Source organism: Hemibagrus wyckioides, linkage group LG26, assembly GCF_019097595.1.
Source record: "Hemibagrus wyckioides isolate EC202008001 linkage group LG26, SWU_Hwy_1.0, whole genome shotgun sequence".
Lineage (NCBI taxonomy): Eukaryota > Metazoa > Chordata > Actinopteri > Siluriformes > Bagridae > Hemibagrus > Hemibagrus wyckioides.
Genome location: NC_080735.1, coordinates 1,019,940 through 1,043,441, shown reverse-complemented (window position 1 = coordinate 1,043,441; position 23,502 = coordinate 1,019,940). Strand labels below are relative to the sequence as shown.

The 23,502-nt window shown below is 40.8% G+C and overlaps 1 protein-coding gene, 1 long non-coding RNA gene and 1 other non-coding gene across 5 annotated transcripts in view; 2 read left to right on the top strand and 1 right to left on the bottom strand.

The window, feature by feature from the left end:
• LOC131346454 (uncharacterized) overlaps window positions 1-23,502 on the top strand; it is an 83,510-nt gene that overhangs the window by 16,678 nt on the left and 43,330 nt on the right. The gene's annotated exons all lie outside the window — the stretch shown is intronic.
• trnar-ucu (transfer RNA arginine (anticodon UCU)) lies at window positions 1,699-1,771 on the top strand. The gene has a single exon. It is a non-coding gene; the product is annotated as a tRNA-Arg (tRNA).
• Window positions 7,366-11,376, bottom strand: LOC131346453 (C-type mannose receptor 2-like). 3 transcript variants are annotated; one of them, XM_058379890.1, is made up of 6 exons: window positions 11,299-11,376; window positions 10,363-10,425; window positions 9,624-9,995; window positions 9,012-9,344; window positions 8,798-8,889; window positions 7,366-8,583 (listed from the first exon to the last, which is right to left on the bottom strand). In XM_058379890.1, exons 2-6 carry the CDS (start codon window positions 10,400-10,402, stop codon window positions 8,479-8,481), a joined length of 942 nt encoding a protein of 313 aa, XP_058235873.1. In that variant the 5' UTR covers window positions 10,403-10,425; window positions 11,299-11,376; the 3' UTR covers window positions 7,366-8,478. The 3 variants fall into 3 exon arrangements, with proteins under 3 accessions (XP_058235873.1, XP_058235876.1, XP_058235874.1); XM_058379893.1 differs by having other exon boundaries at window positions 9,624-9,992; window positions 11,299-11,361; XM_058379891.1 differs by having other exon boundaries at window positions 10,363-10,421; window positions 11,299-11,339.

The following is a 23,502-nucleotide window of genomic DNA, read 5'->3' as shown; positions in this document are numbered from 1 at the left end:
GAGAACAATACTTCGCAGGGAACAATAGGCAGCGTGCTGCTTAAATACCCGAGTAAGACAGGAAGTGAGTTCGCAAATGTCAATATTCAGGTGATGGCTCCCTCTGGTGCTCTGGTTCTGCATGCATCGTTACAGTTTTCACATCCTCACACAGCCAATGATTAAAGAACAATAACTCTTATTCGACATAAACACTGTTCATAAATTTGCTAATAAACTTGTAGACTCTTGTTTTTGAGTTTTTGAACAGATTTAGAGTTTCTGTTTCTCTCTTCATTAAATACTCTGAGGTTGTGGGTGATTAGCAGTGTTGCAAGGCAGACCAAAGACTGGTCAATCTTCATCATTTTTCATCATCATTTTCCCCTGTAACATGAAACATCATGAAGCTGTGAGGGAGCAGGAGCAGGAGCCTGAGACTTCCTGAAGGAGCGCTATCTGTCTCCTGCTGAGCTCATTATAACAGACCTAAACAAATAACAACAACAACAACAATAATAATAATGATAATAATAATGAAGAATAGAACAAGTTAATATTATTTAAGTACTTTAAACATATTCTCACAAATTTCTCCTTAGTGGAAAAATAGTGCACTACTTAGGGTGTATCTAGCATTATTTCATGCTAAACATAGTGCACTTAAACGGAGTAATGGAGTTCCATTTGGTATTCAACCACACAGAGTCAGTTGAACTTACCTTAAGGTTCTAAAGGAGAAGGAGCTTTTAAAATTTCCTCTGCAATATACACAATAAATCACAATGATATGCTTTTATTTTTAGTTCCATGAAACTGCAACTACAAAAATAAATGATATAATGTAATTATTAGCTCTGTCAGTAAAGAGAAAGCTACAGAATATTTTTCTAAGGTGTTTTCTGGTGGTTGGAGAAGCAGCGATTGGGTTGACACTTTACCGCCACCTACTGTTGTAGCACTGAGCTTCAGAACTAGTGAAACGTGTGCAGGGAAATTTGAGATGAAACAAGTGTTGTGGGAAAGATTTTCTTCTACTGCATAGGCTGGAGAATAAGCAAGGGAAAAAACTTCTCAGGATCAGAAAGAAACTTTATTACAAAGGAAAATCTAAGCCAGGAGGATGGTCCTGAGAGCAAACATTGAAGAGCTGTTCATAGTGCATAATCTTAGCTGTCCCAAAGACTGGACATATTTGCTTCCTCTAACTGGCTTATACTAATTTATCTTATTCACACCATCTCTAGATGTTTCCCCATGATAGGTAGGTATGATTTGCAACAAGATGATCTGTGATCAGAGGATTAGATATTATTGTTTACAATTGCATGTCCACTTATTCCCTAGAGGTGGGCAATAAAGTTTATTTAAAATTTATCTAGAAACTAGCGGAACTAACATTAGAATGTTTCCCACCCAGAAGCTGTGACTGCATCCTACAACATGCGCAGAACGGTGAAGAAGGTGAAGTGGAGAAAACTGGAGTCACAGTTTTTAACCCAGAGCCTTAACCACTTGAGCCACCACTGACCTTTAGAACAAAGGATGGTTTCGATCCATCGACCTCTGGGTTATGGGCCCAGCACGCTTCCGCTGTGCCACTCTTGCTCTAGGAGCAAAAGGCAAAGAATTGAAGCTCTACTGGCCACAAATGGTGACCCTACACCCTAATAATGAATGATGATTATGTTCATCTGTTTTCTATCAGTTTTTAACAGAGCCCCAGTGGCCTAATGGATAAGGTACTGGCCTTCTAAGCCAGGGGTTGTGGGTTCGAGTCCCTTCTGAGGTGTGCTTTCAGCAGAGTGGCACAGCGGAAGCGTGCTGGGCCCATAACCCAGAGGTCGATGTCCTTTGTTCTAAAGGTCAGTGGTGGCTCAAGTGGTTAAGGCTCTGGGTCGTTGACTGGAAGCTCAGGGGTTCAAGCCCCAGCACTGCCAAGTTGCCACTGTTGGGCCCTTGAGCAAGGCCCTTAACCCTCTCTGCTCCAGGGGTGCGGTATCATGGCTGACCCTGCGCTCTGACCCCAACCTCCAAGGATGGGATATGTGAAGAAAGAATTTCACTGTGTTGTAATGTATATGTGACAAATAAAGGCTGTTTCAATGTGGCTCTAGGAGCAAAAGGCAAAGAATTGAAGCTCTACTGGCCACAAATGGTGACCCTACACCCTAATGATGATTATGTTCATCTGTTTTCTATTATTATCATTGAACCTTTATAGTTTTTAAGATTATCTGGTTTTGAACACAACATCTTGACCTGGCAGGGAAACACATTACGCGACAAAACTGGGATTGACTCACCATTTCTGAGTGGTTGCAAGCACTCTCGCTCTTGATGCTGGTTCAGGTGAAAAGCTCTTTGGTAGATGGCCATACTCTGTCTCCCAGATTATATAACATTATTAATATTAAATATGTCAGGTGAAATGAGTATATAAAGTTTTAAGTGTGTATTTATACAAAGCATTTTGATTGAGATTTATTTTATTTACATAAATTATTACATTTGCTGCATTATGTCATATCTGGAAATCTACAGGAACAATCACTTAACCAGTTTCAGCTGATTAAAAAATAAATAAATAAAAAAAACAAAAATATTACTTTAGAAATAAACTAAATGATTTACTTTCATGAATTAGTTTTTTTTTATTTACCGTCCCTTTAATAGTGAAGTACTTCTCAGTAACTTCCCAGAGTGACCATACAACTCACCCTAAAAGGCCTAGGGCACTAGAGAATTGCACAATTTGAGATTCAGCCAAAGAGTTATAGTTGTTCTTTTTCTATTATTTAAAGTAATTGGATACTGAGCTTCCTCACCAGTAGACCTCAACATGTCCACCTCAGAAAGCACTCCTCCAGCACCATCATATTGAACACAGGCACACCTCAGGGATGTGTACTCAGCCCAATGCTGTACACACTTTTCATGCATGACTCTGTTGCTACCCATCCCAACAGTCACAACAGTTATTAGTCTTATTACAAACAACTATGAGACTTCATACTGGAAAGAAGTTTCTGAACTGGTCACATGGTGTGAGGCTAACAATCTCACACTGAACATCAGCAAGACCAAGGAGATGGTTGTGGACATGAGGAGAAGTATGCATATCTATCGGATTGGAGATGTAGAGGTTGAGAAAGTGAGCAGCGATAAGTTTCTTGGTGTGCACATCTGTGAGGACCTCAAGGTGATCAAGTTTGAAGAGACAGAAGGATGTGAGGCAGCCTACATCAACAGAAAATCTGTGGTTAGTTCTTAACACTGATTATCTCCTCATCATGGGACCTGTTAGTGGGATATATTAGGCAGCAAGTGAACATTTTGTCCTCATAGCTGATGTGCTTAAAGCAGGGAAAATGGGCTAGTGTAAAATGGGCCAAATTGTGATGGCTAGATGACTGGATTAGAGCATCTCAGGATACACAGTGCATCACACTTTGTTGCATATGGGGCTGCATAGCTGCAGACCAGTCAGGGTGCCCATGCTGGCCCCTGTGCACCGCCAAAAGTGCCAACAATGGGCATGTGAGCATCAGAACCAGACCACGCAGCAGCTTACAGGACTTTAAGAATCTGATGCTAACATGTTGGTGCCAGATACCACAGCACACCTTCAGGGATCTAGTGGAGATCATGCCATTTTGGCAGCAAAAGAGGGTCCAACACAATATAAGGCAGGTGGTCATAATGTTATGGCTGATGGACCACTTGTGGAGAGCTTCTGAAACACCTGGAATTAGCAAGTACAATTGTTTCTAAGAAAACAATAAGTAATGCACTCAGCTGCTATGGCCTGTATGCACGTTCAACATGCAAGACTCCATTGCTGAAGAAAAAGCATGTTGAAGCTCGTTTAAAGTTTGCTGCACATTTGGACAAGCCTGTGAAATACTGGGAGAATGTAGTCTGGTCAGATGAGACCAGAAATTGAACTCTTTGGATGCCATAATACACACCATGTTTGGAAGATAAATGGCACTGCACATCACCTGTGAGGACGTAACACCTGAGGCAGAAGTAGTAAACTCCATGAGAAGATTTATTAAACAACAGCGGACAAAAGGCAAGGTAAGAAAAACAGGCAGAAGTCATATAAACGGGAAAACTAGAAATGAGCAAACAAGTCTAATAAATGCTAGACAAAAAGGCAAAAAGAAAGAAATCAGGCAAAAGGTCCAAAACACAGTAATCCAACACAATATTTGCATGAGGTTAAGGCTTTGTACGTCAACTAGGAACAATACTTCACGATTAACACATGAGCGCTCGGCTTATATATCCGGTCGGCCTGCCGGAAGTGTGCTCAAAACTTGGGAGAGGGCTCCCTCCTGTGTTCAGAACCTGATTGAGCCGTGACAGAGCCTCCCAGTATTCTACGCCGAGGTCAGCTCCAGGAATGTGGGGCGGGCTTATTAGGGTAAGCACGGTGAAACTCCTCTGTCAGGGAAGGATCTAATATGTTAGCTGCTGTGACCCATGAGTGCTCCTTAGGACCGTAGCCCTCCCAGTCTAGATACCTATGGATCTGGTGACCACAGTAGAAGCAAAGCGGCATTTGGATATGACGCTGGCGTCCTGCAAAATGACGTTCTAACCTGTGGATCTAAATCACAAACAGTGGAAGCCCAGTCTAAGACTTTCCCAGTGAGGAAGGATAGCATAAATGTGCATTCCGTGGTATCGTAGGCGTAAGCATCAGGCTGGTGTATGAAGAAATTATCACACTGACGAATAAAGCCACAAGAATCCATCACCTAAGCCATCAAATTTTTCTAGCCTGGGCAGCTAGCTTTTGAAACTGTTAGTTTTCTGTTTGCAGCTCCTCCACTTGATCTTGAAATGTACAAATCATTGCGCCTTGCTGGACGATGATGACTTGTAAATCCGCTGGAGTCATTCAATTCAATTCAATTCAATTTATTTTGTATAGCGCCTTTTACAATGAACATTGTCTCAAAGCAGCTTTACAAAAGAAGAAAACAGAGAAAGGGGAGGGGAAAATGAAAAATAATAATAAAAAATAAAAATAACTAATTAACTAAGATACTAAGTTTCTGATCATGTGATGCTTAAAGACAGTGTAGAATTAAGTGTAAAGTGCAGGCAGGGACTCCGGCAAGACTAGCTATGACAGCATAACTAAAAGGGAGAGCCAGAAGGTCACAGACATGAAGGCTTCCCGGGACATAAAGCATCCGACCACTTCACAGTCAGCAAACCTGAGCGACTTGCGAGGGTGGTAAGATGACAGCATCCAACACATCCCAGTCACCAAACACTCTATGACCATGAACCTTCCAGATCTGCTCCTTTACCTAAGAAAACTATACATTAAAAGCTCGACTAAACAAATGTGTCTTCAGCCTGGACTTAAACATTGAGACTGTGTCTGAATCCCCAACACTAATTGGAAGGCTGTTCCATAACTTTGGGACTTTGAAAGAGAAAGCTCCGCCCCCTGCTGTAGCCTTTGCTACTTGAGGTACTACCAAGTAACCAGCACCCTTTGATCGGAGTAGGCGTGGCGGATCATAAAAGACTAAAAGATCGCTCAGGTACTGTGGCGCGAGACCATTTAGTGCTTTACAGGTTAGTAACAGTATTTTATAATCAATGCGAAATTTGACTGGGAGCCAATGTAGTGTGGCTAAAATAGGAGTGATGTGCTCATATTTTCTGGTTCTAGTTAGGACTCTAGCTGCTGCATTCTGGACTAACTGGAGCTTGTTTCTGCTCCTACTGGAACATCTAGACAGTAAGACATTACAATAATCCAACCTAGAGGTAACAAAAGCACAAACTAATTTTTCTGCATCATGAAGCGACAACATATTTCTTATCTTAGCAATATTCCTAAGATGGAAGAAGGCTACCCGAGTGATATTATCTACATGAGCTTTGAATAAAAGACCAGAATCAATAATCACACCAAGATCTTTTACTGCTGGACAAGATGAAACCAAAAGACCATCCACCATTACTCTGTAATCAGAAAGCTCACTTCTAACTGCCTGTGGTCCTAGTACAAGCACCTCTGTCTTGTCCGAATTAAGCAGGAGGAAGTTAGTAGCCATCCAATGTCTAATGTCCTTTACACATTCTTCTATCTTAATAAGCTGGTGTCTCTCATCTGATTTAGCTGAAACATATAGCTGTGTGCCATCTGCATAACAGTGGAAGCTAATACCATGTTTACGAATATTTGCACCAAGGGGTAACATATAAAGAGAGAAAAGCAGTGGGCCTAAAACATAACCTTGGTATGCATGGAGAAGTCACCATCTAGATCTACAAACTGATAACGGTCAGTCAAATAAGACCTGAGCCAGGAGAGGGCTGTTCCTTTAACACCAACATGTTCTAGTCTATCAAGTAGAACAGTGTGGTTAATGGTGTCAAAAGCTGCTCTAAGATCCAGTAACACCAGTAAGGAGACACAACCCTGATCAGAGGTCAGTAACAGGTCATTGACCACTTTAACCAGTGCTGTCTCTGTGCTATGATGAGGCCTAAATCCTGACTGATACATTTCATAAATGTTATTTCTGTGCAGGTCTGAACATAACTGCTGAGCTACAGCCTTTTCTAGGATCTTGGAGATAAAGGGCAGGTTTGATATCGGTCTATAGTTAGACAGCTGACCAGGGTCAAGGTCCGGTTTTTTAATCAAGGGTTTGATAACTGCTAGCTTAAAAGATTTAGGCACATAGCCAGTGCTTAGAGAAGAATTAATTACTTTTAGAAGGGGTTCAGTAGCTACTGGTAATATCTGTTTAAGGAAAGATGTGGGTAAAGGATCTAGGATGCAGGTAGAAGATTTTGAAGAAGAAATTAGTGAAATTAGATCAGGCTCTTGAAGTGGAGTGAAGCACTCTAAGCTCTGATCAGAAATAGTTATATTATCTAAAGGATTATCTATCAAATAATGTGGTTTTAAATTAATAGTCTGAATTTTTTGCCTGATATTGTCAATTTTTTCATTGAAAAAATTCATGAAGTCATTGCTGCTAAATGTAGATGGTGTGCGCTTTTCTACAGTGGTTTTACTCCTAGTTAGTTTTGCTACAGTGCTAAATAAAAATTTTGGATGGTTTTTGTTATCTTTGATTAGGGCAGAGAGATACGCTGATCTAGCAGCACTAAGAGAATTTTTATATCTCAGAAGGCTTTCCTTCCACTCAATCTGGAATACTGCTAATTTAGTTTGACGCCATTTACGCTCTAGTTTCCTAGCTGATTGAGTCATCTCAGGCGAAGTATTCTGTGAGGAAGTAACGCTTGAGGTGGAAGTAGTAGACTCCATGAGCAGATTTATTAAACAACAGCAAGCAAAAGGCAAGGACAAAAAACAAGCAGAAGTCAAAAAAACGGGAAAACTAGAAATCAGCAAACAAGTCCAATAAACGCTAGAAAAAAGGCAAAACGAGAAAGATTAGGAAAAAGGTCAAAAACACAGTAATCCAACACAATATTTGCATGAGGCTAAGGCTTGGTACGTCAACTAGGAACAATACTTCGCAATTAACACAATGAACGCTCTGCTGATATATCCGGTCGGCCTGCCAGAAGTGTGCTCAAAACTCAGGAGAGTGCTCCCTCCTGTGTTCAGAACTTGATTGAGCCGTGACATCACCCCAAAAACACCAAGAGTGAAGTTTGGAGGTGGGAACAATATGGTATGGGGCTGTTTTTCAGCATACAGTACTGGCAAAATGTACCGAGAGATTCTTGATGAAAATCTGCCATCTGCTAGGATGATAAAGATGAAACAAGGGTGGACATTTCAGCAAGACAATGATCCCAAACACACAGGCAAGGAAACTCTCGACTGGTTTCAGAGAAAGAAATTAAAGCTGCTAGAATGGCCTAGTCAATCACCTGACTTGAATCCAACTGAAAATCTATGGAAAGAACTAAAGGTCAGAGTTCACAGAAGAGGCCAAGATTTGAAGACTGTTTGTGTGGAAGAATGGGCCAAAATCACACCTGAGCAATGCATGCAACTAGTTTCTCCATACGGTAGGCATCTTTACTGACAAAGGCTTTTGTAAAAAATGTTAAATGAAATTTCATTAAGTGTGTTCAATACTTTTTCCCTGTTTCATTTCACATTATTACACATGGACATCACTCAAATGGAAACAGGAAAGATAGAAGGGGAAAATCTACACTGTTCTTACATCACATAATCTGCAGGTTCTACTTCATCCCCAATAGAATAGTTATTTAATGGTTATAATGAGGAAAACAATTATAACATCTATACAAGTGCCATACAAGTGTAAGTTGTTCTCTATGTAATTTGAAGTGAGTATATAAATAATGTGTACAATCATGATTGAGACTTTCATTACATCTTAGCTACAACAATAGTGTATATGCAAAACTGAAGAAGTAGCTCTTGATTTAGTACATTTAGTCTAAAGAAAAATCCTAGACAATAAATGAAAAATTGCACTACGATTTGAGATTCAGATACAAGATTTAGAGCTCTTCTTTCTCCTTGTGAAACACCGTACCATCTGATTCCTCTCTCCATTTTACTGTGATGTTCTCTGTCATTCCATGGTCCTTAACTTTCTGCTTGATCTAATAAACAGAATATGACATTTGTTATTAAGAATGCAAGATAAAGACACTGATCTCCTATTAAAACTGTAAAAAGCTAGAGAAACTGAACAGAAACAGTGAGATTCAGATTACAGTTCAGTGTCTATGTGTCAGGGGTTGATGAAGTGACTCAGGTTCTGGCTGCAGTAATGAGGACAGAGTACATAACTGAGATCTGAAGGATGAAACACACCTTCTCCAAGATGGCCACCTTTATTTGAGGATCATTCACATCCTGATTGGACTGTACCTTCACCTTTACTATTTGTTGTTTTTCTGTGATAACTAAATGTAGAAATGTAAAGACTCATTCAAACACAAACATGAACACATAATTAAACTAACATTTTAAAATCAGTATAAATTTACCTAATAAAAGACTGAATATAAATAAAACTATAACTCACATGAGAAACAGAAGAAAGGCATTATGGTTGAGCACTGTGCAACGGCAGCCCGACTGTTACTTAAAAATCCACAGCCTGCATTCCACAGGGCATTATCAGGTTGTCCAGACAACCAGCTGACGGTAGAGAAGATGGTTTGATCTGTCCACCTCCAGCCATCTCTGTACAGACCAAACCAGGTGTACCCAGAGACCATTGCCGCTATAACTGAGTTTTCTGTTGGATCTTTAATACTGACCAGATCTGTATAATGCTGTCTGCAGTATGCCTGAGCTCCAGCCCATGACATTGTAGTAGAGATGTAAATGTAACTATTATTTCCTGTTTTACTGGCTGTGAAATGAAAACCACAACACATGATTACCACACATATTAATTATAAGTTAAATGTATGGTCTCTTGGATGAAAGGTTACATAACATGCTAAAACAAAGAACAGTCCATCATTTGTACAAGTCCACAAACTGTTAAAGTTCATAATGGCCAGTTGTTTTTTGTCTGTTTGGTGTTCATGATTTTTGCTACTATTGATTTTAATGAGAACACATGACCTGAAATGTTTTAATCAGATAACCATTCCTATGGTGAAATTGTTAAACATATGCTGTTTACCATCAAAGCACACAGACGGCAATGCAAATCCACAAGGCATATCATTCCAACCAGTTGGAGTTATTGAACCACAAGCTTCACTTCCACCATAGTTGTTGGGCTCGCCTGAAATCCATAGCCTCAAACTTCCAAGTGGCTCACTTCCAATGGACCAGATCCAGTTGTTGTAGTTATTGTACAGTCCAATCCAAGCATTGGCACTGAACCGGTATCTCTGTGCTTCATTCTGCAGTCGAACCAGTTCCTCATTACTTGTTATGATGGCCAGGTCCTTGTGTGTGGCTCGACAGTAAGCCTTAGCATTACTCCATGTTTTTCCCTGCTGGATCAGATAATACTTACGAGGGACAGATAGGACGAGAGAGACAACTGCTGTGGAAATGGATTTAAGCATTTGTACAGGTTAGCACAGAAATTAATAAATCTAATTTCAATTAATTTAAATGTTAACTTTCCAGTATAAAAAATATTTTTTGCCATTTTTTTTCTTGGGTGAAAAATATAAAATGCTGAATTTTATGTCTGTAATATTTACTTTAAGTCAATATGTCTGTAACTATGTATTATGCATTGTGTGTCCTAAATATTACAATTCTTGTTATAAGAGCTGGTAGGGCAGTATGGTTACCAGTTTAAGGTTAAGCTATCCTTTGACTCCTTTCTGTAAATAAAATAAAGTCTGCATTTTAAACATTCTACACATTGAGCAGCTCACTGAAAACACACATACATCTCTCACCTGTGAAAAACAGGAGTATGAACAGACGCTGCTCCATCATAGATGTGTTTTTTGGGAAACTGTCTAAAAAAAAGAAGTGATTAAAATCCCTCAGCAGTCCAGATCAAAACAGTGACTTCTGCAAATTGATAAATGTAAGTACCACATCACTACATATGATTATTGTGGAAGCAGGTATGGGGTCAAGCAGCAGTTTGTAAATGGAGAGTTGAGCCAAAGGGGATAAGTGGTTAAGGACCTGTGATTAATTGGACTAACTTAATTGGACTTCTCTGTTGCAGTGTTGCAGGAGAGTCATAACTGGGAGAAGAGAAAGCCGGAGATAGAGAGCGGAGCACACAGAGCTGCATGTGTGCATGTAATAGAGCGATGCAATAATAAAGAGCACCTTTTTTGTGAGTTCAGCAAGCCTACCTCCAGTTTTCTTTAAACTACCTCCTACAACCACCCACAGGATGTGTTTTTTTGCATTTATGCTATTTATCACTTTTTTTTTTTAATTATGCACTCTAAATATTGTAGGTTTATTTTAATATGTGCTACAACACTTGAATGGATTAAGAAGCAAATATGTTTTAATTAATTGAAACACAATTTAACAATAAAAGAATTAAAATGAATTATAAATGTTTTCATCTAATATTTTAATATCTGAAGAACTTTACATTTTGAAAGTGATGTATATTACATCACATTAAACTCTACACTGGAAATTTATCCATGATTCTGATCCGTATGCTGTAGTGTGTGTTTCTAAAGCCTTATTCTACGACTCTCTCATTAACTCTTGTCCCCTGTCAGTGTAAGATGTCCATTCCTAAGAACTCAAATATTCTAAAAAAATTTAAAGTATCAAACATCATGCTCTACAAAACGTTTTCTCTTATTGTTTCAGGAAATAACTTTTAATATTTTAATATTAAAGTAGAATCATACCTGAAAAGTAGGAAGTAAGCTATTAGCTTTTCTAAATTTCAGTGTCCTCCAGAGATGTTGTGCTGTATCTGATAAACTTATCAGTGTTTATCTGCTTTTAAACTTGTGGACTTAACTCACACCATGTCCTCCTACTTTACAAATCAGAGTGTATGGAAATCTTTGAGGGTTGAGGCACGGCAGAAAAAATGGACAACTGGAAATCATTAGCAGCGGTAATTAATATTGTAAATGCTGTTTTAGTGTGGAATTGAGAAAGAAGAATTGAAAGAAGGTTGTGACTAGTTAGAGTGTCCATGAAGGCCCCTGATGACTGCCATAAATAGACCTCCAAATTCCCCAGATGTCAATCCAATGGACACGGGACAACCAAGTCAGATCCACAGAGGATCCACCTCTCACCTTGCAGGATGTAAAATTACAAAAGGATCTGATGCTAATGTCTTTGTGCCACATACCACAGCACACCGAACACATTTACTAGGTATTTCATTTTGTGCAATTTGTTTCTATAATAATTAATCCAGCAATTTGTTATAGTTACTTCACTTCTAGAATTTCAGGTACTGGTACTAGTCCACTGGTCGTGAACTGAGAACACTAATGTAAATATTTATCATATTTTATTTATTAAATATTTAGCATAATTAGTCATGTGTTACTGAACGTTTATACACAAGTTACACTGTCACATATAAATAACTTATGTTATCTATTTTAATTATTAAATTTAATTTAATGAATATTTGCTAAAGGCCAGACAATTCAATTTAATGGAGTTAACTAAAAAATATTAAATGTAAATGAAAATTGCAAAGAAAATTACTTAAATAAGATAAATTAATCAATTAAGACAATGTGTTTAGTTAAGAATGCTGTTTTATAAAGGGAGGATGCATCGCAATCTTCCTTTAATGCTGAACAACACTTTAATCAGCGTTAGTGTCTGATAAGTGACTGCTCCAGTACTTCAGCTGCAGTGTGTCACAGGCACGCCGGACCCGAGCCCTCACCAGCGAACTCACGTTCCCGAATACTGATTGAGTTCACGTGCACCTCATTAGGTTCTCGCCTCCACTCCCCTATTTAAGAGCACTCCCGCCACTTCTTCCCTGTCTGGTCTCGTTTAGACACCGGCTCCATATCCCACGGACACTCGTTAGCTTTAGCACCATAGCTACAGCTACTTCCTTCTCCTCCGCAATTACTCAGCTCACCTCCGTGCATGGCTTCATCTCCCTCCAGCTCCGGCTCTGTCTCCTCCATAAAGCTGAGTATTCTCCACTCCCCCTCTTTCCACCCGTTTTCCGTTGTCAATAAACATACCCCTTCCGGGGTTTAAATACTCTATTGTCGGTTCCTCTCTGGTGTTTTGTGACACAGTGTGCTGTATAGTCCGAAAGTGTACCATAATTATTCTTCCAGTGATACTCACATATGCTCCTGCTTTTCCAACATGGCATTGGGAAGGGTGTTTTGGCAAAACAACACAATTCTGGACAATTACATCGTTTCATTTCAATTTTTTTTCTTTTCAGATAATTCACTTTTCAAGGGGTGAAATGATGTTATGTAACATGCATGTTTGTTGGCAAATAAGTAATGGAAATATATTTTGAAATAATATTTAGTAGATGAAAATATCATTCTACCACAAAGAATGTTACACAACCTTACTAAAAGATTGATAAATATGATTAGTTGCTATGTTTTTATTTTGTTTCTGTGACCTTCAGAGACCTTTTTACATATTATGATTGAACTGAGCTGCTTATTTGTCTTCAAGCAAAATGGCTTATGCAAACCACTCAATCCCTTTGTCCTGCTTTACTTAAGACTCACTTAACATGTGCTCCTTCGTTACATTGACATCTCTGTTAGAATTTATCCATATAATTTAAACCTGAATTACATCACAGAGCCACAGTTTCACAAGCACAAAGATGGATATGTGGATGGGTATGAAAACATACAAATGTTTTGTAGAAGATCCAACTGGGGTATTTCTCATACATCATCTGCAAATAATACAATACTCAGAAAAGTAAAATAAGTATAATAAATTTGTTGTGATAGGGATTCACAAGATTAAATAATTATTTAATAATCACAACCTTTATTTAATATTGCAGAATAATCAACTAGAAATAAGAGCACCACTGAAACATGCACAGCACCAATATATAGCAGCAATGACTTCATTATTTCAATGGAACATTTTAAAATATTAGCTGAGAAAATTCAGAATATAAGTATATCTATGAATATATATATACACTATATTGCCAAAAGTATTCGCTCACCTGCCTTGACTCCCATATGAACTTAAGTGACATCCCATTCCTAATCCATAGGGTTCAATATGACGTCGGTCCACCCTTTGCAGCTATAACAGCTTCAACTCTTCTGGGAAGGCTGTCCACAAGGTTTAGGAGTGTGTTTATGGGAATTTTTGACCATTCTTCCAGAAGCGCATTTGTGAGGTCACACACTGATGTTGGACGAGAAGGTCTGGCTCACAGTCTCCACTCCAATTCATCCCAAAGGTGTTCTATCGGGTTGAGGTCAGGACTCTGTGCAGGCCAGTCAAGTTCATCCACACCAGACTCTGTCATCCATGTCTTTATGGACCTTGCTTTGGTCACTGGTGCACAGTCATGTTGGAAGAGGAAGGGGCCAGCTCCAAACTGTTCCCACAAAGTTGGGAGCATGGAATTGTCCAAAATGTCTTGGTATGCTGAAGCATTCAGAGTTCCTTTCACTGGAACTAAGGGGCCAAGCCCAGCTCCTGAAAAACAACCCCACACCATAATCCCCCCTCCACCAAACTTTACACTTGGCACAATGCAGTCAGACAAGTACCGTTCTTCTGGCAACCGCCAAACCCAGACTCGTCCATCAGATTGCCAGATGGAGAAGCGCGATTGGTCACTCCAGAGAACGCGTCTCCACTGCTCTAGAGTCCAGTGGCGGCGTGCTTTACACCACTGCATCCGACGCTTTGCATTGCACTTGGTGATGTATGGCTTGGATGCAGCTGCTCGGCCATGGAAACCCATTCCATGAAGCTCTCTGCGCACTGTTCTTGAGCTCATCTGAAGGCCACATGAAGTTTGGAGGTCTGTAGCGATTGACTCTGCAGAAAGTTGGCGACCTCTTCGCACTATGCGCCTCAGCATCCGCTGACCCCGCTCCGTCAGTTTACGTGGCCTACCACTTCGTGGCTGAGTTGCTGTCGTTCCCAAACACTTCCACGTTCTTATAATACAGCTGACAGTTGACTGTGGAATATTTAGGAGTGAGGAAATTTCACGACTGGATTTGTTGCACAGGTGGCATCCTATCACAGTTCCACGCTGGAATTCACTGAGCTCCTGAGAGCGACCCATTCTTTCACAAATGTTTGTAAAAACAGTCTGCATGCCTAGGTGCTTGATTTTATACACCTGTGGCCATGGAAGTGATTGGAACACCTGATTCTGATTATTTGGATGGGTGAGCGAATACTTTTGGCAATATAGTGTATATATATGTATATATATATATATATATATATATATATATATATATATATATATATATATATATATATATATATATATAAATATAAAACCTGACCTTCTGATAACTAACTCCTTAGATAACATCACTTTGATCAGATCAATATTTAGAATGTTTCACTAAGCACACACCACAGAGGCAGGACTAGTTAAAGTAATAACATACTACTGTACAGGATTTTGTCTCCTTGCTAGTGTTGCTTGACCTGTGCAGATTTTGACACCATCAATCATACTATTTCACTTGATGAACTAGAAAATGTTGTTGGAGTTAAGGGAACAGCCCTATTCTGGCTCAGATCTTATTTTACTGATCATTATCAATTTGTAGATGTAAATGATGACAACTCTATGCATGCTAAGGTTAAATTAGGTGTTCCACATGGTTTGTTTTAGGCCCACTGCCTTTATCCCCATGTATGCTTACTCTTGGTACAGTTATTTGTAATATAAAGTTATGTGTTTGTTTACATTCTGTGTCACATTTCATGACTTTGAAACTGATAATCATCCCCAACAAAACAATCTCAAATAACCAACTCCAGGTTTTTAATTGTCAGAACTGTGGCTATTTGTATTTATTACAGAATAAAATTTCCCATACTGGGTATTAGGAAACAGCTCAAGTATTGAATTGATTTGTCTTTGACCTCTCTGTCTTTTTTCTATTTGATAATAAAGTGAGCTGTTTATTTGTTTTCCTTCAGGCAAAATAGCTTATGCAAACTACACTGTCCCTTTGTCCTACTTTTAATAAAACTCTGACTAAACCAAAACAGTGACCAATACAGACAGATCTAAGTGCAAAGGTTTGCACACCCTCTGGACAAGACGTTAAGTGTAATTGATTATACAGATATAACACTGACATCTCTGTTAGAATTCAGAAAAATAAATAAAAGGTAAACTATATTCTTATTATTGTTGTGGCCTACATCATTGTACCATCTGGGAGACAGAGTGTGACTGGCTACCAGAGAACTCGGACAACCCTATACCTGCAAAAAGCTTAACCCCAGGTATACAGGCCCCTTCCATATTAAGTAGGAAATTAACCCCATTACATTCAAGCTTGGCCTACCCAGTCATTGGTGCATAGCTCCTTCCTTCCATGTGTTCCATCTAAAGCCAATATTACCAGGTCTCTTAGACACCAGCCAACCCCAGCCAGCCTACCAAGTTAAGAACATTCTAAATTCCCATCACTGAAGAGGCAAGCTGCAGGATTGAGTGGGAGGGCTAATGCCTCGAAGAACAATAGTGGACGCCAGCCAATGACATCCTCAACCCCAACCTAGGTCATGAATTTCACACTAAGCACCCAGAATAGCCATGAGCGCTGCCAAAGTAAGCCCTTTGAGAATAGAATCCACCTACACTCCCAGGCTCATAGTCACCTTCAATTTGATTATGTTCATCTGTTTTCTATTATTATCATTGAACCTTTATCATTTTTAAGATTATCTGGTTTTGAACACTCTGCATCATGGTGTTCTTGTGCTTTTTCCCGTGTGGTGCAGCCTCCTCATCCATGAAGCACCCCACCACCCCAGAGTCGATCAAATCTGAAAAGACATAAACAGTACCTCAGCACTGTATCTTGACCGGCAGGGAAACACATTACAGGATATCATTAGACTGATAAATAGTCAAAACCAACTGCCACTTCGACCTGTATCATCAGGGTAAATTCCGTCTGTTCAATGACACTCTGCACTTTTACTGCTTAAACATCATACACTCATAACAGATAATCAGGGACAATTCAAACACTATTTAAAATTTAAAATTGTCTTTTTATTGCTACTTGCACTGTACATTTATACTGTGAAGAGTTATTGTAATGTCAGTTGTTTTTCCAATTAGGATACAGGTTCTTTAATTTCTTTCTCTTTCATAACTTTATTTTTTGAAAGTTACTATTACTTATATTTTTTTTTACACTTTACTGTATTATATATATATATATATATATATATATATATATATATATATATATATATATATATAGTATTGTCCTAAATTGTTCCCCTCTTCTACCCTGTCATTTTTGAGAGGAGCAAACAAAGTAAGAATTTCATTGTACTAGTACATATGACAGTAAAACTCTTTAATCTTGAATTATTTTATTTTTTTTGTGCTTGGTCTCCTGCTTGAGCTAATTATTATTAAATAATGCATGATACTAATCTCCTATCAAAGCTGAATAAAGGCTACAGAAACTGAACTCTTCAATCAGATTTGGACTACAATACACATCTGTGTCATATGACAGGCACTGTAGGCACTCCTCTATGCATCTTCTATGCAGTGGGACGCTGCATAATGGTTGACACTATGGGAATGCTTCTATGTGGAAGTTGTGTCTGAAGCTCTGTGTGAAATAATGCCGATTTATCGGCTCAGCTAGGTCAGATGAAGAAGTGGAGTGCACCAGCAAGACCATAAAAGGGCATCTATGTCACATCACTCCAGCTTCTACTTGTCTGAAGGAAGTGCGAGTGGACACCTAGGGCGTGGCTAGTGATGCAGCATCTCATTCCATTCTCAGGGAACTGGGTTACATATTTTCTTTCAAGGGAACTCAACACTACATCATGGCTGATGCTATGGGAATGCCAATACCAATACGGGTGCCACCACACCCTGGGAGATGTCTTTCCCGGAGGTGAAAAACACAAATGAGCCAGCAGCAGATCATCATTAGCCCTGTAAGACCCATGACCCAGGAGTGCAGTCCAGGTTATAGAACCTGATAAAGAGAGAACCAACCTGCTGCAGCACAAACATCCTGGGAGGAACGCCCCTAGCCAGGATGCTGGACAAGGCTAGATAGGCTAGATACACCTTGTTGAGCGAGGTGTTGATTGATGCTGCTTAGAGACCGGATTGCTTTTGTTGTGGCTGCCAAAGCAGATGAAAAGGGAGAGGACTTATCAGGACTAGGCATGGCAGGTGCAGTCTATTCTGCTCCAACAACTTGTGGGGGCAGAAGGCCTGCAGAAAGGCCAGATGACCAGCTTATAGCAGAGCCGTTTCCAGGGTCAGAAACTCTTCAGAGGCTGACTCCATTGGATCAAAGGAAGCTTGGAGAAGCCCCGCTAGGAAGACTTAGAGGTCCCAGGAGGGGAGACACGGTCTACAGGAAAGCCTCAGCCACCTGGCACTGCACAGGAGGTGAGAGACCCGAGAACAGGCATGTGACTCACAGCAATGTCTGCCACATATACCTCAATGTAGAGGGTGATAGGCCCTCAAAGAGGCATGTCTGCAGGATCTCTAGCACTGTACTAATCAGCCCCTGCCTCAGCAGGAAGCCTGCTTCCCGATCATGTGCTCTGGAGTGGAAAGAGAAATCTGGTCTCTACCTAGGGCGAGGTCTGGTGCAGCAACCTGAACAGAGAGCACAAACACAGACCACCTTAATGATTGAACCTCCAAAGGTAGCCCCTGAGTTTCAGGAGAAAGTGTTTCAGCACTAGAAACATAACCCCCATTTTCAGGCAATCTGTGTGCCATGAGAGACAGGAGCCCTCCTAAATGTCATGGGCGGGGTGGCCATCTAGGGCTGCTCCCCAGCCCGAGAGGGGGGCATCTTTCGAAAGAGTCCTGTGACAAGAACATGCCCTAAGAGTTGGACCCAAGTTGAGAAACCGGGGTCTGTCCACATAAGAAGGGTACAAAGCTTGTGATGCATACCCCTTGTGACCCCAAAAAGTGTGTCTGCAGGGGCACTGGCCTAGTCAGATTTTAAAGTCAGACCTTTATGGCAGAAAGGATGGAATTCCCCAGAGTGGGAGACAGATGTGCCTACATCGTGGATGAATATCAAACTATCCCCCAGAAGGTGGTTCTCAGAGATGGAGAAAGCACACACTTCACTGGTTTGAGGCATACGGACTTCATGTGGGCAAGCATGGCATCTCAGTGCCTGGCTGCCACTTCCCTCGACTGAGCCAAGATGAGCCAGTCATCTGGATAATTGAGGACATGGATGCCCCAGGGTACAATGATGCCAGAACAGCCTCCATGCACTCTGTGAGGGTGAGCAATAAGACTAGGCCTAAAAGGAGAACCTGGCACTGGTACGCTTCAACCCAAAAGTGAAGCAGGGGAGTCTCCTGTGCTCTGGCAAGATGCATATGTGAAGATTATCATCACAAATCAGTCCTCGGACCTGATCTGCAACACAATGACCTTGAGTGTTAACATCCCTAAAATTGGGTGTAGCTCCTATTCTTCTTATTGGCCAAGACATGCTGGCTCGATGTGGGAGGGGAATGCATACTACAGCCCATTTCTCAGACATGAGAGGTTCCTCATAGAAAAAAGCGGTTTGGTCTTTGCCAACAACAGTGGGCTGCACACCCTGAAAAAAGGAGAATGGGAGACAAACTGGATTCTGTAGCTTTTTCCCACAGAACCCATTGTGATGTACCTGGCAGAAGCTTCCACACTGCCAGGTGGTCTGAGAGAGGTGTTAGCCTCTCGCTGTACTCACCTCGTATAGTGCCCTGAAACAGCAAGCTGGCAGGGGCAATCCAGGAGGTTGCAAAACATAAGGAGCAAGAGCATGGGTTCATGGCTGAACCCCAAAACACCAGAAGTGGCGTAGTAGGCAGAAGCAGAAATGGCTCTAAAAGGGTCATCTCTGAGAACCCTAACCCTTGGGCATTAGGATTCCTTCCTGGCCCACATGGTGGAGATGGTTGTCTCTTGCCTGGGGAACCTGCCTCTAAGTGCTGGCCAGCCACCAGATTTTACATGGGTTGGGTCAGGTTGCACTAGCCTTCTTTTCTTGCCTCAGCAGGCTAGGCTGGTGCCGGTGGTACAGGCCTAGCCCTAGCTCCTCACTGCAGCGAAGGAAGGACAGGCTCATAAGAGACATCAGTATGTCTAAAAGAAAGGTTTGTTCCTTTCTTTTATCTCTGTCAGATTGCCTCTCTGTGGCAACTAAATGCAGTCCTGAAATGGCTGATGGCATGGGCCATCTGCTTGGTGGCACAGAGGGCTAAATTTTCTTGCCTGGCAGAGTTCAGACTTTATTGATGAGCCTTCCCGAGATGAGCTCCTTTATCAGGTAAGCTCAGTACGGAGGTGTGGAGGTATGGAAAAAAATGGCACCTGCATGGAGGTGAAAGGCAGTGTGAAGTTAGTCAGAGATTGTCTAGCCTATAGCTAACAGCAATAACTTTTCATCATGCCAAACTAAGCTAAGCTTAGCAACAGCATGTGTGATCACCTCCAGAAGCTTTTTGAATGCCACAGAATGCAGTGGAAATTCAAATGCTGTTTGCTTGTTGTTGCCCACATAGAGCTCCTCAGAGTCCAATGCTCATTATATCCTCATCTAGGACGGGAGAAATTGCAAAGTAAGCTCCTGGAGCCGAGGCGGAGGTATTAGAGTCAGCTGACAAGATGAAAGGGATCACCATAACCAAATCCAGCACACTGCCTCAACAGCCTCGAGCCATGTGGCGCAAGCACTAGCCTGGAAATACAAGCAAGCGAATGCAGAATGAGCATAGCAACAGTGTATGAAATTCAACAGCACTAATGCCACTGATTGCTTTCTCTAGAAGCAATTCAGTGACATACCGCTCATCATTGCCCTCAGCTCCTCGAGCTCCATCGAGCTCCTCAGAGTCCAGTGAAGACAATAATTCCTCGTTTGTGTTGGGAGAAATCACAAAACAAGTTCCCAGAGACAAAGTGGGAAAATCCGAGTCAGGAGAGAGGGAAAGAGAAAGGGGATCACTCGTCTCTTGTTCTGCCTCCACTAACTAGTAGAGTTTATGGACAGGAAAAGTTTTGCAGCACACGCAGCCAGCTCCCTCGATAGTCGCGCATCATGTGTGTGTTATACTGTGTGGACACCTGTGCCCATATGTGTTTTTAAAATATCCCATTACAGATTTTTGCTGTTAACTATACTAACTTCCACTCTTCTGGCAAGGCTTTCAGCTACAGTTTGTAACACCAGCCTTAAGAGTATTGGTGAGGTACGGCAGTGATTTTGGGTGAGGATGCCTGGTGTGGACTCAGCATTCAAGGTCATCCCAAAAGTGATTAGGAATAGTGTTGTCAATGCTGAAAAATGCAGGCAGATACAGGCAGCCATCATGCATTACCATCAGGGAGGCATCTTCTGCAGCAGGACAACGGCCCCGAAAATATAGCATCAAGAACAATCTTCAGTGTACAGAAGAACAAGGAGTTCTGTAAATCATGGTGTGGCGACCACAGAGCCCTGACCTCAAAATCATCAAGTCTGTCTGGAATTACATGAAGAGTTTAGTTTAGTTTAGTTTAGTTTAGTTTAGTTTAGTTTAGTTTAGTTTATTTATAAAGCACATTTACAACAGGAAACAACAGGAGTTGCAACCAAAGTGCTGTACAACAAATATAAAACAAAATACCCAATCAACACAAATAAAGGGACAAATAAAATTTACACCCTCACACCGAATTAAAACATACAGAATAAAAATGGGTTTTCAAAGCAGTCTTGAACAAAGAAATAGAAGGGGAAGATCTTATGTGGAGGGGAAGACTGTTCCAAAGCCTGGTCGCCTTTAATTTTAAAATGTGAACGAGGGAATGATAGAAGAAGTTGACTAGATGACCGAAGAGATATAGAGGTGGAAAGTGGAATGAGGAGATTACAAATATATTGGGGAGCACAACCATGTAAAGCTTTAAAAACAAAGAGCAAAATCTTAAAATCAACACGGAATTTGCCCAGGAGCCAGTGTAGAGAGGCGAGTACTGGGGTAATGTGCTCATGTTTTCTGGTGCCAGTCAATAATCTGGCTGCCGCATTTTGCACCAACTGCAATTGGTCCAAAGATGATTTAGGTAAACCCAAATAAAGATAGTTGCAGTAATCCAACCTTGAAGTTATAAACACATGAATTACAGTTTGAAGGTCCTTCATGGAAAGCATCTTTTTGATTCTAGCAATTGATCTTAATTGAAAGAATCTACTTTTCAGAACGGTACTAATCTGCTTATCAAAAAACAACGTAGGATCAAAGACAATACCAAGATTTCATACACTGTCGTGTACATTTGATGACGGGGGCCAAGCTGTTTGACAACGCCAGAAGACACAGTTGTTGGACCAAAAATCATTATTTCAGATTTATCATTATTTAACTGTAAGAAATACATTTAAATAATGATAGGTCCATCCACCATTTAATGTTCTGAAGACATGCAAACAGATTAGACATTGAATATTTGTTTTTAACAGGAAAATAAAGCTGAGTGTCTGCATAAAAATGATAAGATAAATAATGTTTCTGAAAAATATAACTGAAGGAAGCAAACCAATTCAGCACAGATCCCTGAAAACCAGCTACTTGATCAAGTCTTTGAAGAAGGATGTAATGATCAATTGTATCAAATGCTGCATTTAAATCAAGCATGATTAAAATACAGCATGAACCAGAATCAAGGGAAAGTAAAATATCATTATCAAAATATTATTAGCTGATGTGCTACAAGCAGGAAAAATGGGCTAGTGGAAGGATTTGAACAAGTTTGAAGAGACAGAAGGATGTGAGGCAGACAACATCCACAGAAGATCTGTGGTTAGTTCTTAACACTGATTATCTCCTCATCATGGCACCTGTTAGTGGGATATATTAGGCAGCAAATGAACATTTTGTCCTCAAAGCTGATGTGCTAAAAGCAGGGAAAATGGGCTAGTGCAAGGATTTGAGCAAGTTTGACAAGGGCCAAATTGTGATGGCTAGATGACTGGATTAGAGCGTCTCAGGATATACAGTGCATCACAGTTTGTTGCTGACCCCTGTGCACTGCCAAAAGTGCCAACAATGGGCATGTGAGCATCAGAACCAGACCACGGAGCAATGGAAGAAGGTGGCCTGGTTTGATGAATCATGTTTTCTTTTACATCACATGGATGGTGCGCCACATACCTGGGGAACACATGCCACCAGGATGCACTATAAGAAGAAGGCACGCCTGCACGGGGCACTGTCATGCTTTGGGCACTTTCGAAACACCTGGAATTAACAGGTAGAAAACAATAAGTAATGCACTCAGCTGCTATGGCCTGTATGCATGTTCACCATGCAAGACTCCATTGCTGGAGAAAAAGCATGTTGAAGCTCATTTAAAGTTTGCTGCACATTTGGACAAGCCTGTGAAATACTGGGAGAATGTAGTCTGGTCAGATGAGACCAGAAATTGAACTCTTTCAACGCTCTGCTTATATATCTGGTCGGCCCGCTGAAAGTGTGCTCAAAACTCGGGAGAGGGCTCCCTCCTGTGTTTAGAATTTGATTGACCCATGACAGAGCCCCCCCTCTAGGAAGACCTCCCAGTGTTCTACGCCGAGGGCAGCCCCGGGAACGTGGAGTGGGCTTATTAGGGTAAGCATGGTGAAACTCCTCTGTCAGGGAAGGATCTAATATGTTGGCCTCTGCGACCCATGAGCGCTCCTAAGGACCGTAGCCCTCCCAGTCTACTAAATAGATAGATAGATACAACTTTATTGTCATTGCAAAGTACAAGTACATAGCAATGAAATGCTGTTTAGCATCTACCAGAAGTGCAGATGTAGTAGATAGTAGAAAAAGTAGAAATTGTGCAAATGAACAAGTGCAGATAAATA